The following is a 15,961-nucleotide window of genomic DNA, read 5'->3' on the forward strand; positions in this document are numbered from 1 at the left end:
ACTGGGGCACCTCGGCCCTGCCTATTCTCTGCTAGGGGCACATAACAGTTTAGTCTTCTGTGGGATGTAACATTTGTATCTAATTATAGATGCAGGGTTTAATGTGCAGATGCTGGTGGCCTGTGATATACATGAGGTCAGACTAGAGGATCCGGTAGTCCTTTCAGACCTTAACCTCTACTGCTACATTTACACTGGGTGCATACACTTCTGTACTTGCCCATTCATATGCTCATGCATGTATCCCCGTATGCTATGCTAGACACACTTAAAAGCTGTGACATTACTCCCCATAGTCTTCATAGTGATTTTATGATACTATGATTGTAGATAATTATTTTATGCAAGATAAGTCATGCGAGGTGTCACTGGACAAGTTATTTGCTGAATATGATTATCCTATTTGTATGCATGTATCATTTTTGTATCTGAAGTTATAAATACAGACTATGTATCTGTATTTCAAATGTAGTTACACCTGGATAACACCCACTAGACAAGATGCTTTCTGTCTAGATAGTGGGTGGGGAAGGGCCTATTCAGGACAGTGGGCCACTAGAAAGAACAACAGGGCCTTAGGAGAAGCTTATCTCCCACTTGGTGAGCCTTCCCGAGAGCACTATAGACAGACTTTGAGTGATGGTTGCTATGACTCTACAAGGACATATGAACAGACCACATGACTCTGGACTATTTTGGGGTGTCTATTCCCCCCCTCCCCCCACATACATTGGTCTGGGAACTGGTTTTGGAACAAAGGGTTCCTGCCATATGCTAAAGCTAAATAAGGTAGGGAGTGACATTGTCAGGTTCCTGCCCCACTCTGAACTTTAGGGTATAGACTTGGGGATCCGCACGAAAGACCCCCTAAGCTTATTTCTAGCAGCTTAGGTTAAAAACTCCCCAGGCACAAATTCTCCCTTGTACCTTGGGTTTAAGTAATGCTGCCACCACCAAGTGATTTAACAAAGAACCAGGGAAGAGGACCACTTGGAGTTCCTCTTCCCCCAGCAATCCCCCCAAGCCCTTACACCCCCTTTCCTGGGGAGTCTTGAGAATAATATCCTAACCAATTGGTTACAAAATGATCAAAGACCCAAACCCCTGGGTCTTGGAACAATGGGAAAAAATCAATCAGGTTCTTAAAAGAAGGGTTTTATTTAAAGAAAAGGTAAAAGAATCACCTCTGTAAAATCAGGATGGTAAATACTTTACAGGGTAATCAGATTCAAAACACAGAGGATTCCCCTCTAGGCAAAACTTTAAAGTTACAAAAAACCAGGATAAACCTCCGTCTAGCAAAGAGAAAATTCACAAGTTGAAAACAAAAAGGTAATTAACGCACCTTTGCCTTATTTACTCTTTTTGTAATATCAGAGACTTGTACAGGATGGTTTATAGGAGGAGGTTTTTTGACCTGATGCTTCTCTGCTCTTCTCAGAGAACACACTACAAAGCACCCCCCCCCCCGCAGCCAAGATTTGAAAGTATCTTCTTTCCCTATTGGTCCCTTTGGTTACAAACCATTTCAGAGTGGGGAAGTCCACTGTCAGGCTTGTGGTAGTGCAGATTTGGGTAGCTATCAATCCTCTCAAACCCCTGGCCAGAAATTATAGCTGGGGTCCAGAGAATAGAGTTTGCATGGAGGCCATTGACAGCACTCAAATCCCCAAACTCTGCCCACCAAAAGGAGCGAGAGAGAATGTCACTTGAAAAGATTACTATTCAGTCATTCTTCAAGGCTTAGTAGATCACTAAGGCAGGTTCGTGCACACTAATGTCAGATACACAGGAAAGGTTCATGATGCCAAGGTGTTGAGGAGACTGGGATTGCACTTGAAGGGGTAGTAAAGGACTTTATTCCCCAGAAATGACATGGGTCTAATTGGTGTCTCTGTGCCCAGAGTTATTCTGCGGGACCCCGAGTACTGCTCCTATCCTGGCTAATGAAACCCTACCCTAACCAATCCAGTTGAATTCAACTTCAAACTAAGCAGCTGCAGGAGGATAGTGGAGTGCACCTTTGGGTGGCTGAAGACTTGTTAGCTATGCCTACACAACCGACTGGATGCCAATGCGGCCAATGCCATCCGCATAATGTGGCCAGCTGTGTGCTTCATAACATTTTTGAGAATAAAGGAGAGTACTTTAGGATAGAGAGTGCACAGGATAGGACTGGCATGCAAAGCCTTTACAGACAGCATGATCCAGTGAATGTTCATGCTGGTGCTGGATCACAGCAGGCCAGGGAAATCCAGGATGCAATTCATGCCTGTATCTTGGAACAGCAGGCAGAGTCACCGCAGCCTGGTCCCAAACTAAGCACCAAACCCTGTACAGGTGCTGTAAAAAGACAACAGGGACCATTCCCATTCACTTGTGTTTCAATTAGCAGTTTAGTTCCCCTCCTGCTGATGGTCAGTTGTTCATTTAGGTAATGACTAGTTATGGGTAGTTGGGACAGGGAACCTCCACAGTTATAACATCTTCTGCTTTGTGACTGTTCTGTGATGGGTGTCTGCCTTGTTAAATTACATTCATTGTTCTTTCATTTTGTATTAAATGGTCACAACTGTTCCCCACCTAAACTGTGATCTGGCTATTAGTCAATGCTTGTAGGACCCGGAGAATAGTTGATGAAGGGGGTTGGGAGGGGCTTTTACTACTGGCATCTGTGAGGTGTGCGGAGATAAGGGCACTTACAGGCTAACTATCAGTAACCCCATGGTTCAGAGTGGTCATGGTTGGGGGGCCATTTTAGCACTGTTCCGCAAGCAGTGGCAGTTACTCCACTCCACTTCCTGTTCTGTTTTGTCACACCCATAGGAAACTTTATCCACTCTTTCCTCCTCCTTCCCCAGTTAATAAAGTTACGTTATTTCTGTGTACATTGCACTTTCCAACTGTGTCTGGCTTACTAATATACCTGGACGGAGAGGAGTTTGGAGGGAGAGAGAAAACCTGGCAATTTTCTACCCTGGGGAGTTACCCAGCTCAAGGTACCAACTGGTAGGGCCCAAGCCAAAAGGAGGTGGAGGGAGACAAATTTTACCCTTTCATCACAGCCTGAATGAAGGATCCACACATACATAAAGGAAAATAATATTTATTGAAACTAGTATATGTAGCGTAACTGAACAGTTTTTCAAAAGGAACTTTCACAGAATGGACAGCAGAATGGATCAGACTCCCAGGAACATTAAAATTTAAAGCCTATGATGTGGGGTCCTTGGGTTGGATCTCCCCCTCCCGCAGACAAGCGGGACAAATGAGGACAACCCCTGCACAGGGTTTGAGAGCCGACATATGCTGACCTTCAGGCATGTTCTTGGGCTCATTGTTTGCCTCCTGCTTGGCCACAGCGCTCCCCTGGGAGGGGTTTTGGTTCAGCATGCTGTCCCTGAAGTCCTTCAGCCTCCCCCTTGACATTAGAGGGGTAAAGGCCTGTTTGGATCCTCTGCCTGAGCAACACCATGGCCTGTAGGAGAAGCAGATGGGGAATGAGGAGGAAAGTGCCAATTCCTGGACCCTGGCAGTGGCTATTGTGTCAGGTGGGACCCAAATCTTTTCCACATCGCTTGTGCCAGGAATTGCAACAGGACATGCTCCTGGTCCCTTTGAGCAAGCTCCTTTTCTTTGTACTCCTGACTCAGAGAGGGGGGGAAAAAAAAAAGTGTTCCTCCTGCTCAGCACCCCGTTCCTCCTTTTCTGACAGTTAAGCTGCTCCTGGCTTCTGTTGATACTAATGAACAGTATCCTTCTTCATCTGCCCCTACTGTCCCTGAGCTGCTGCTACTCCTGGCCCCCATGCAGAATGGGTTCATGCTCCTCAGCCGAAGGACCTGCCAAGTCAATCACAAGGCCAGCATTCTATCATTTTCTTTCCTTTTGAAATGTGTAAGAAATCCCCTCCACATAACACAACTTAGCTGTTGACGCTCACAATATAGATACTGTTCAGCATTTTAGGAATGATTGTTTCATTACCCTTCTTTCTCAGACAACTTTTGCAGCCTCCGAGAAAAAAAGCACCGACTGAAAGTGGTAGGTAGCATGAAATAATAGTTTTTAAAAATGTACGGTCTTTAAATGTGTGATTGGGACGGTGGGTGCATTTATTTCAGGGGTAATGTTAACCGTTATGTCTTCTTTCAAGGCTGGCCATCATTTCGATGAAATAGGTTTGAAAGTAACCAGACTGAAAAAGGGAGGTGCCTTTCCAGTCCTGTGTTGGGGACCTAGCAATCTCTGCCAGAGAGATGTTTGAGCTGCTTCTCACCTCTTTACATGTCACTGAATGGAAGGGATGGTGAGTTGGAAAGGTGGACCATGCACATTTGCACTGCCATTGAACCTTAAGAACCAGCTGGAGTTTCTGCTGCACCAGAAACATGCAGATGTGCGCTTATGGGACTAGAAGGCAATCTGAACAGAAACCGACTATATTCTAAGATAGCTAATGGAGCCTGTGTGGAGAGGGAGAAGGAAACCACTGCAAATGCCTAGCCACCACCAAGTGGACCCCTGCAATGCAGGTTCATTAAATCTGGGCCCCTTTGTTCAGCAAAGAGCAGAGACAGGAATAGAGGGAAAAAAAAAAAAAATCACACAGTAACTGTACTTTGTTCCACGACCATTCCAATCAAGACCACAAGCCACTCACCTCCCCACTGCAAAGGGATGCTGCATTATGTCTGTGCAGCCGCCAGAGCAGAACTCCCCTCCACCCCCCTTTCCTCCAGCTTGTGAAGCATGGCTCCAAGCAGGGAGACCCCAGACACCAGGGCAGATAACCGCTGTCCCACTCCTCGGAAAAGCAATGGTTCCCCTTCCTGTACGTAACTAACCAGCCCTGATACTAACCCACCCCGGCATGGCTCCTGTTTGTAGGGAAAAGGATGTTACTGTAACGGAAGTTTGATATCTTGAAGGACAAAACAGTTGCAATTTTGAAGAACCATTAATCTTGTACAAATGCCCTGTCCTCCACCTTGATCTTTCTTACCCCCTCCTTGCTGTCTGCCAGTTGGCGGATGAACTCACAGAGCCAGGGGCAATACGATAGTTTGCCGATAATCTGTTCAATAACTTCAGCCATAAGCTTTATGGTGATTCATGGTAATTCAATAAAATGTTGAATGTCTTGGTCGGGGACCATTTTGGGATTGGGAGGGGAGTAGCCTTCCAGTCCTGCATGCAGCCCTGGAGAAAGGGGGAAGAGGATATTGGCGGGGTGGGTAGGATTTAAACTTACCAGCCTGGGGTTCTGGTTCCTGGTGAGTCTTGGGATCCTCCTCTGGCTCATCCGGAGGGGCTTGCTGAGCTGGTTCCTCAGGCAGAGGTGCAGGATAACTTGCTCCTCTTCCTCTGGGTCTACTGGGGCTGCCACCTCCACAGTCCCCATTGCCTCCTTGCCCTGGGTTTAGATGATGACACCCAGTTGCCATTATAGTCGTGGCTGTAAGACGATGAGGCCCGTGAGGTTGAGGAGGGGATTGAGAGTCACCTCAGGCTCTGTACTGGGCGCCCTAGAAAGCACTGGATCCAACTCCTTGAAAAAAGGGCATATTGCAGAACTCCTTCTGGAGTGACTGCTGGAGTCTTTTGCCTTTCAGTTCCACGGCCTGACGTGTTTTATCCGTTCCCAGCACTGAGCCAGTTTGGTGAATACCTACCTGCACCAGCCTCTTTGAATCTTCCTGGTAAAGATGGATGTTCTTGGTGCTGTGGGAGAAGGTGTGGACAGTGAACTCTGATCACACATTGATGAGCAGGTGTTCTCAGCTGACCAGGTGGCAACTCTTGGAGCAGATTCCATGTTCGCTTATAGTGGTGAAAACAGTTCTGTGGAAAACTGTTCTGTAGTGGTGCGCACCGAACTTTTGATGGGGGGGGGGGGGGTTTGGGACCTTTATAGATCTGCGTAAGGGTCAAGCAGGAAAGGGTTAGTGCATTGTGGGAATGGGAATGGAGGACTAAAATCCAGTACACACCCCTTACCTCCATTCACACTACAAACTGACATGGCGTGTTCATACTCATCGTGCTAGTATTCTTGCCCCATGCACACCTCAAAACCAGTGTTTCTTTGGTTTAGATGTGGAAGGTAGGGGGTTCTGGCAAAACCATGCACATAGAATCCTGTACAGTCACCAGTGCAGACACAGTGTGACATTCAGAATCTGTGTCCGAGATATTCAGTCTGGAAAAGGTGGTGAAGGAGCAACAAACTGGAGCAACAGTGACTCCTTAAATTCCTTGTCCCTAGAGTATGATACACAATGGTGTAAACAAAACAACTAGTATGTGGTCTCCACTCAAAGTTCTAATGAGTACATGAAACCTCTTACTTACCGTTGATCAACAGTTAAAGACTCATAATTCTCTACCAGCAGTAGCAATGGTGGAAAATGTAGCACAGTGGTAAAAAAAGGTAACCACTATGCTACATCTTCCACCATAGTCACCACTGAGAGAATTAATGGACTCAGCTTTCCTAGTGCATTCCCAGCATAATCATGCAATCTCTTAGTATTTATATATAGAAAGAGATATCACTTACTTGTCATCTTTCTTCAAAAAGACACCAGCATAAGGCTGAGCAAGGCGAACTTTTCTCCTCAGCAGCTCCACCAGCTTCTTATTTTTCACCTAGGATAGCAATGAGTTTTAAGTAAAAATTCAGAGTAGGCTTCCCAGAAGCTTTCAAAAAGAAAAGGAGTACTTGTGGCCCCTTCGAGACTAAAATTTATTTGAGCATAAGCTTTCGTGAGCTACAGCTACTTCCAATGAAGTGAGCTGTAGCTCACGAAAGCTTATGCTCAAATAAATTTGTTAGTCTCTAAGGTGCCACAAGTACTCCTTTTCTTTTTGTGAATACAGACTAACACGGCTGCTACTCTGAAACCTGTCAGAAGCTTTCAGCTTCTTTCACACAGGAAGGATGGGCTTGTGGTTACAGACCAGGACTGAATTAGAAAATCTAATCTGGGCTACCTTCCCAACTCTGGTACAGACCTCCTGGGACCTTCAGCAAGCCACTCAAGTCCTTTCTGACCCACCAGTCACACACCCAACAGCCATGCTTCACAGCTGTGTAACACTGTGATACACTAGCTTTTCTTGCCTGTACTGACACCCTACACAAGCAAGAAAAGCATGTTAGAGAACCTTGGGAGGCTTCTAAATTAAAACATGGTTACAACATGGGTTCTGGTTTCTTGTAAAACATGAAATCAAGAGTAGGAATAAGTCTTCAATTTTCCCCATGGCTAACGACTAACAGCGAGTATTACATAGCTCCATACTAGGTCCAGGCTTGTTTAACATTTATTGAAAACTTAGAAAAGAGAATGAGCAGCAAGGTGGCAATATTTGCAGATGACACAAATTTGTTGAAGTTAGAACATCAGAAACACTTAACTAAAGTAGATGACTGGGCAACACAATGGCAGATGAAATTCAGTAATGGTAAGTGCAAAGTAACACACTAAGCTTTCTTGGGGCCCAGTCCAAGGCTGTGGAACGAACTCCCTCAGGAACTATTCGGCATCACAAACCTCTCCCAGTGCACTTCTTTGACCTGCCTTCTCTAACAAAAATATATAGCAGCATATACACATACAAATTTTAAAATCAATGTACTCCCTGCACACACTTGTCCGTCTGGGAAGAAGATGAGAAACACGTGACATGTTAGTTACATTGCTTAATCCATTACTGAATGGTGCTCAAATACTACACTGATGAGCACAGTACAAGAACCTATAGAGAACAGGACAGACATCTTTAAGGCAAATTTGTTCTCATGGCTATTTGGAACGTATCTGCCCTTCCTAGACAGACATTGGGCACAGTGAGTACTGATGAATATTGAGAACTACAACAAGGAAGGGAATTTCTCAGTGTGTGTGTTAATTCAGATTCAAGCTAGGTAAAGATACTAAGGAAGTATCAGAGATTATTAAAAAGGAATATAAATATTTAAGATAAGTAAACATTAAAGTTTCCCAAGGCAGATTATGATGATACATGAACAAAGAATCTTTTTTAAAAAAAGATTTCACTTTGCAGCTTTTGTCTTACTACATCTTGAAAAAGGCAAAGAAACTTCCTCTCCTTCCAATCCTCTTCCCCTAGATGTGCAAGGCATGCTGCTCCAAGCAAATTCTCCTATTCCATTCCTTAATGGTTCCACAACCAGGACCAAACCAACAATAGCCTTGAGCATGCTCCAAAAATTAAAATAGTGCATGCAAAAGTGTGCAACTTCTGTTTGCCTTCTCTATACAATAGTCAGTTTTTAACATTCGCTGCAGAACAAGTGCTACTGAAAAACCAGTCACAACACCTCTCTCACTATAGTGCTCCTGAAATTGAAGTGTTGTGCAAATTCTACAATGAGCAATAAACTCTTGGTTGATCTAATGCAGTCCCTGTTTTGCCTTGATACTGCTATTTCTGTTAATCAACACTTCGTATACTGTCCTGCTATCGATGCCAGCGTAGGAATTCTGTGGGACTACAGGGTTACAAAACGAACAAGAAAAATAAAAGCCAGCCTTCAGAGAGCTTGAGTTTCAGAAAGATCAAGGCCAAAATCCCATCCTTGCCTGTAAACGACATTGAGCTGTTGAAGTGAAATATAGTCAGGGAAAGGGAATCAGTTTCAATCACTCTCCATGCTATTCCACTCCAAATCTCCTCAAAATGGCAAACCTACAGTTTAAAGCATGTGTAATCAATAGGCAGCCCACAGGCCATATCCAGACCATCAGACATTTTTAAATGGACCGCACGGACTGAAGCAGAGCAGAAGCAAGCAGAAAGAATGTTGCAGAGGCAACCTAAATATTGTTATTTTTTTTTTAAACTTTTAAGTACTGGAATTTGCAATGTAAATAGCCTTCTTCTAACAGTTATGATTAAGGCTCCATGTCTGTCACAGAGTTGCAGAATTCACAGATTGTGACTTTCTGAGACTTCTGCAGCAGGAGCACCACAGCTTGGCAGCCCCTGGCAGCGGTCCTGGGGGTGGCTGGATCAGCGGGGGGCGGCTGGATCAGCGGGGGGCGGCCAGAGCAGGCGCGGCTCAGCAGCCCCTGATGCTGCTGGCCCTGGCCCCGCCCCCCCAAACTGCCCCCAAGCAGTGGCTCTCCCCCCCCTCGGGGTTTTCCCCCAGAGCAGCGGTGGCACACCCCTACCAGGGTGCAGTGCTCCCCCCGGACCCTCCCAGGAACGGAAGCTCCACCCCTCCAGCTAAGATTTTGTCAGGGGTATTTATAGTACAAGTCATGGACAGGTCACGGGCCATGATTTTTTATTTATTGCCCGTGACCTGTCCATGACTAATTAAAAATACCCATGTCTAAATCGTAGCCTTAGTTATACTTTTTTTTTTTTTTTGGGCACAAGACCCCCAGCCTCATTCAGTGAAAAGATGGAGCATGCCTTGGGAATTAAATCAACTCTGTGTAATGACTGAGGCTGTTTGTAGGATCTCAGTCTCATTTACTCTAGAAATTGAAAGGTTTATACTAGGACTGTTGATTAATTGGAGTTAACTCACGCAATTAAACAAAATTAATCTCGATTAATCACACTGTTAAACAATAAAATACCAATTGAAATTGATTAAATATTTTTGGATTTTTTCTACATTTTCAAATATATTGATTTCTATTACAACACAGAATACAAAGTGTACAGTGCTCACTTAATATTTTTTATTAAAAATATTTGCATTGTACACAAAAGAAAGTATTTCATTTCACCTCATACAAGTACTGTAGTACAATCTCTATCATGAAAGTGTAATTTACAAATGTAGTTTTTTTGTTACATTACTGCACTCAATGTAAAACTTTAGAGCCTACACGTCCACTCAGTCCTACTTCTTGTTCAGCCAATTGCTAATCAAACAAGTTTATTTACATTTACGGGAGATACTGCTGACTGGTTCTTATTTACAATGTCACGTGAAAGTGAGAACAGGCATTTACTTGGCACTGTTGTAGCTGGCTTCACAAGGTATTTACGTGCCAGAATGCTAAACCTTCGTATGCCCCTTCATGCTTCAGCCACCATTCCAGAAGACGTGCTTCCATGCAGATGATGCTCGTTAAAAAAATAATGCGTTAATTAAATTTGTGACTGAACTCCTTGGGGCAGAATTGTATGTCTCCTGTTCTGTTTTACCCACATTCTGCCATATATTTCATGTTATAGCAGTCTCGGATGATGACCAGCACATGTTTGTTTTAAGAACACTTTCACAGCAGATTTGACAAAATGCAAAGAAGGTACCAATGTGAGATTTCTAAGGATAGTTACAGCACTCAACCCAAGGTTTAAGAATCTGAAGTGCCTTCCAAAATCTGAGAGGGATGAGGTGTGAAGCATGCTTTCAGATGTCTTAAAAGAGCAACACTCTGATGCGGAAACTACAGAACCCAAACCACCAAAAAAGAAAATCAACCTTCTGCTGATGGCATCTGACTCAGATGATGAAAATGAACATGCGTCCGTCTGCTCTCCTTTGAATCATTATCGAGCAGAACCCATCAGCAGCATGGGCACATGTCCTCTGAAATGGTGGTTGAAGCGTGAAGGGACATATGAATCTTCAGCACATCTGGCATGTAAATATCTTGCAATGCCGGCTACATGCCATGCGAACGCCTGATCTCACTTTCAGGTTACATTGTAGAGACGACGTGGGCAGCATTTTCTCCTTCAAATTGTAACCAAACTTATTTGTCTGAGCGATTGGCAGAAGTAGGACTGAGTGGACTTGTAGGCTCTAAAGTTTTAGATTGTTTTATTTTTGAATGCAGTTATTTTTTGTACATAATTCTACATCTGTAAGTTCAACTTTCATTATAAAGGGAACTTGTCTTAGGTGAACTGAAATATACTATTTTTTTATTTTTTACAGTGCAAATATTTGTAATCAAAATATAAAGCGAGCACTGTACACTTTGTATTCGGTGTTGTAATTCAAATCAATATATTTGAAAATGTAGGAAACATCCAAAAATATTTAAATAAATAATATTCTATTATTGTTTAGTCACGTGATCGATCACGCAATTATTTTTTTTAATCACTTGACATCCCTAGTTTATACAGAACAAAGCAGGGACTACACAAAGAGAAAGGATGGTCCAGCAGTTAACAGGTGAATGTCACACAAGAGAACTCAATTTTATCCCTGCCACAGAGTTCCTATGTGATGTGTATAAGTCACTTAAGCCAAACTTTTCACAGGTTGTCACTAATTGTGTTCTTCATTTTCTGGATGCCCAACCTGTGATACCAGAGGCCTGATTTGCAGTAGCACTGAGCACTCACAATTGCAACAGAAGTTGTTTAGACCTGTGGCTGCTCAGTGCCTCTGGCAGTAAGGCAATGTGATCAGGAGGAATAAGCACACGGTTAGGAATCACTGACATTGGGTGGCCTCAGGCATCTGTCTCAGGTTCCCCAGCTGTACATTAGTAAGGTACCCAGCTACTACAGTGATGAGCACCTAAGAAGAGACAATGGGGAAATGAATAATTACATTTTCAGAGTAGGGTTCTATTTGTGGTAGTAAATAGTTTGAAGCTACATGTTGAGATGAGGACAGAAGGAACACTTAACAGATGCCTCATCCCCAGAGCACCATCCATCCAGTGCACTGAACGAATGAGGTATGGAAGCTAATATAGCATCACGTAATTAAAGGCTACCATTAATGCATACATACAGGCTTATCAGAATTTGATTTTTTTAAAATAATTTTGAGGGATGATAATGTTCTTTAAAAAGAAAAGGAGGCCTTGTGGCACCTTAGAGACTAATAAATTTGAGCATAAGCTTTCATGAGCTACAGCTCACAAACCAATGTTTAAGTCTTTTTTTCTATTTGTATCTATGTCAATATTCACAGCTACACAAAATTATGGATTAAGTGTTTTTTTTTAAATGTTTATATACACATTTTCACAGCTGTGGGAAATTATGGAGGAATCAGACAATCTAGGAGTCACAAAATTATTTAATGATAGTAGACACTGAGCTTTTTAACCATTAAAAAAAAAAAATCAAACTGTCATGACATGTTAGAATACACAAAGTAAATATCCTTAAGTCAAACCAGTAAATTCTCAAGCAGCAATTTTATTGCTTTTTCTATCTGTAAATTTCTATCATCATCCATGGAATTATTTTCTCATAGATTTGAGTGGGTGTATGGTGAAACAGACATTTACCAACACTTACTAATAAAAATTGAATCCTTCCAGACCAACTGATTTTCAAGGGGGCAGAATGAATGTTGCACAAGAAACCCAAATTCTGGCATTTCCTAATATTTGAGTGTTTAACTTTGAAACCCAAAACAATATAGTATTTATGAACATAATTATGATAAATAACCATACAAGAATTAAGTTACATTGGTCTGACTCTTGGTATTTTCACTCTAAGATTAGCATCAATAAAACTGTCAATACAGAAGTACCAGGTGCTAAGAATCAATATTTACATGTTCCAAATGCTTAATATCCACAAAATAAAGTCCATCTATCCTCCTGACTCAAACAGCATATTCAGTTTCAGATTCAGATGTGTTGTTAAACACCTGCAAATCGTGTGATAAGGGTTCCAAACCCATACAGCAGTACAAAAAAGTAGGACATATTCCAAAGCGAACATGGCCAGGCATATAACTAGAAAGGTCACTATCAAAGTCAGCATGCCCCAAAATGTGACACACACGCTCAGTCAGAAAACACCAAAGAAACCTCAGAGAAAGATGCAACCACAAAAAGTAATTGTCAAGGTTCCTTCCCCACTCTGAACTCTAGGGTACAGATGTGGGGACCCCCTAAGCTTATTCTTACCAGCGTAGGTTAAATGCTGCCACCACCAAAGCGTTACACAAAGAACAGGGGAAGTGCCCACTTGGAAATGTCTCCCCTCCAAAATATCCCCCCCCCCCCCAAGCACTACACCCCCTTTCCTGGGGAAGGCCTGATAAAAATCCTCACCAATTTGCATAGGTGAACACAGACCCAAACCTCTGGATCTTAAGAACAATGAAAAAGCAATCAGGTTCTTAAGAGAGAATTTTAATTAAAGAAAAAGAATCACCTCTGTAAAATCAGGATGGTAAATATCTTACAGGGTAATCAGATTCAAAACATAGAGAATCTCTCTAGGCAAAATCTTAAGTTACAAAAAGACACAAAACCAGGAATATATATTCCATTCAGCACAGCTTATTTTATCAGCCATTTAAACAAAACAGAATCTAACGCATATCTAATTAGACTGCTTACTAACTCTTTACAGGAGTTCTGACCTGCATTCCTGCTCTGGTCCCAGCAAAAGCATCACACAGACAGAGAGAACCCTTTGTTTCCCCCCCTCCAGCTCTGAAAGTATCTTGTCTCCTCATTGGTCATTGTGGTCAGGTGCCAGCAAGGTTATCTTAGCTTCTTAACCCTTTACAGATGAAAGGGTTTTTCCTCTGGCCAGGAGGGATTTGAAGGTGTTTATAACTGTCATAAATATAAACGGAAGGGTAAACTATGGAAATAAGACTCATCACTGCCACTTTAAGGACATCAGGAATACATCATGTTCACATACATCTGAACATGTGCACCCAAGGCTGAATAAAGGACACAATCACTATGGTAATAAAAACAGATGAAAAGAAGATTTACAGTCAGCATAAGCACTGACATTCAAGGACAGCCTAAAATTTACTTGGTAAATCTAGCTGCAGTGCAATCTCCGACTGCCACAAGTTGGTTTTACATAGTGGTAAACAAGATGAACAGCTGGAACTGGGAAGAGATAAAATAAAACTAACTATGTAAGTCCTCTGCATCTCAGTCCAAAAGGCTAAGCAAAGCTCTCTCTGGACTCCTGTTTTTGTGCCCTGCCTAGTCACATAGCCCTAGTGTACCCCTCTTCTTCCTTTAACCTTCTTTTGACTTAATCAAGGCCACATTATAGCTCTGCCACAGACTTGCTAACAGAACCCAAGAATCCTGGCTCCCTGTCCCTACTAAGCTTCCAGTCTTGGGCTTGTCTACAGACAAAAGTTGTTCTGCTTTAACTATATATGAGATGGCAAATAAGCTATGCCGGCCCCTATAATGACCCATTACCCCAGTATAACAGCAAGCATACTAGGGGTTGTACCAATATAACTATTTCATTAAAGACAGGTTTCAGAGTAGCAGCCATGTTAGTCTGTATTCGCAAAAAGAAAAGGAGTACTTGTGGCACCTTAAATTTGTTAGTCTCTAAGGTGCCACAAGTACTCCTTTTCTTATTTCATTAAAGAATCGCACCCCTAACTGAGGGCATGGCTATACTGGAAACTTCAAAGCACTGTCACGAGAGCGCTCCCCTGGGTTACACTACTACCAAATCTGTGCATAGACCAGGGCACAGCATCAACTACAATAGGTGGGCTCCCAGAAAGGCATGCTCTACATGACTGGGATGCAGCAAGGGTGGGGTTTTAATATGTCTTTGCCAGTCCATATCCCCCCATTCTAGGCCAGCAGAGAGCTCCTCTCCCTCAGTGTGGGTCCAGAAGCTTTGGCTCAGGTTGCAGGGGCACAGGTTTCCGGGCCAGGCAGTCTGTCTCCCCAGAGCTGGCAGGGTGCAAAGGAGATGGGAGGGTCTGTGCCCCCGCAGCACGGCCCCTTTACCTCCATGCACTAGGCAAAGGGGTAGAGAGGAACTAGGGCCGACCCAGCTCAAGGGGGGTGTCCGTGTCTCTGCCGGGGAAAAGGATGCAGTGCGCAGCCCTGGGAGAGGAGAAAGGGTCCCAACTACCGCGATGAAATGGAGAACGGGGCTGCGGGTGGTGAGCAGGGCACACGGGATGGCGTCCCAGCCCCAAGGCAGGAGAGCCGGGCAGGCATAAGGGATGCGGGGTAGCCGGGCGGCTGTAGGCCCGGAGGGGGGCGCGCCGGCTGCCCGCGGAGTCTGGCCCCGTTACCTCGAGGATCTTGATGAAGCGCGGGAAGACGGGGTTGCGCGTCACGGCGATGAGCGGCACGTTGGGGAAGCGCTCGGGGATGAGCAGCGGGGTCAGCGCCGTCATGGCCGGGGGGGCCCCGGCGGGATCGGCCCCGCTACCCCCGCCATCCTCGGCTCCGCCGCTCTCGAGCCCGTCCCCGCCGCCCAGGCCACGCAGGTGCCGCCGGGGCCCGACGCTGAGGCCGGCGAGGGGAGAGGGGGCCGGGCCCCGCGGAGCCCACAGCGCCCACGGGGAGGCGGAACAAGCCGCGTACACCCGCCGCCGCGCTAGACCGAGCGGGACAAGACCCCCGGGCAGCCCCCGCTGCCAGCAGCGCCACAGCCGCAGGTAGCGGGCCGCCGCCATTCCGCCGGCGCGCGCTCCCCACGACTCCTCAGCCCTGCCTCCCAGGCGGTCGCACGCATATGACGAATGCACGCTTCTCCCACAGGGCCCATCCCTGCGCGTGCGCAGAAATGCCAACTCGAGTGACGGCGCCAATGCGCAAGCGCAGGGAGGGAGGCCGCGTGCACGTGTGCGACGGTGGGACGCGTTCCCGTCACGTGACCGTCCCTTGTCGCCCAGTTCCAGCTTCTGGCGCAGAGAGATCAGGACACGTCATGGACGTCGATTCCCGCGTCACCCGCCCCCTTCAACGTATTTGGGCCACTCCCTGTCTGGCCCCGCCCCCCAGTTCCCTCAGGACCCGCCCTGCCTGGCCCCGCCCCCCAGCTCCCTCAGGACCCGCCCTGTCTGGCCCCGCCCCCCCAGCTCCCTCAGGACCTGCCCCATCTGGCCCCGCCCCCCAGCTCCCTCAGGACCCACCCTGCCTGGCCCTGCCCCCCCAGCTCCCTCAGAACCCACCCTGTCTGGCCCCGCCCCCACCTCGCTCAGGACCTGCCCCGCCTGGCCCCGCCCCCAGCTCCCTCA

The 15,961-nt window shown here is 45.3% G+C and overlaps 1 protein-coding gene across 2 annotated transcripts in view; it reads right to left on the bottom strand.

The window, feature by feature from the left end:
- LONP1 (lon peptidase 1, mitochondrial) overlaps window positions 1-15,441 on the bottom strand; it is a 49,111-nt gene extending 33,670 nt beyond the window's left edge. Inside the window, exons 1-2 of one of the 2 annotated variants that reach the window (XM_038383723.2) lie at window positions 15,011-15,439; window positions 6,563-6,651 (exon numbers count right to left, since the gene is read on the bottom strand). In XM_038383723.2, coding sequence (XP_038239651.1) covers window positions 6,563-6,651; window positions 15,011-15,397 — 476 coding nt within the window. In that variant the 5' untranslated portion in view covers window positions 15,398-15,439. Of the gene's footprint in view, window positions 1-6,562; window positions 6,652-15,010 lie in introns of both variants that reach the window. The other variant, XM_043502854.1, reaches the window with a different exon arrangement.
- Window positions 15,442-15,961: the final 520 nt, after the last annotated feature.

The sequence above is a fragment of the Dermochelys coriacea genome, chromosome 25 (assembly GCF_009764565.3).
Source record: "Dermochelys coriacea isolate rDerCor1 chromosome 25, rDerCor1.pri.v4, whole genome shotgun sequence".
In the NCBI taxonomy this organism is placed as follows: Eukaryota; Metazoa; Chordata; order Testudines; family Dermochelyidae; genus Dermochelys; species Dermochelys coriacea.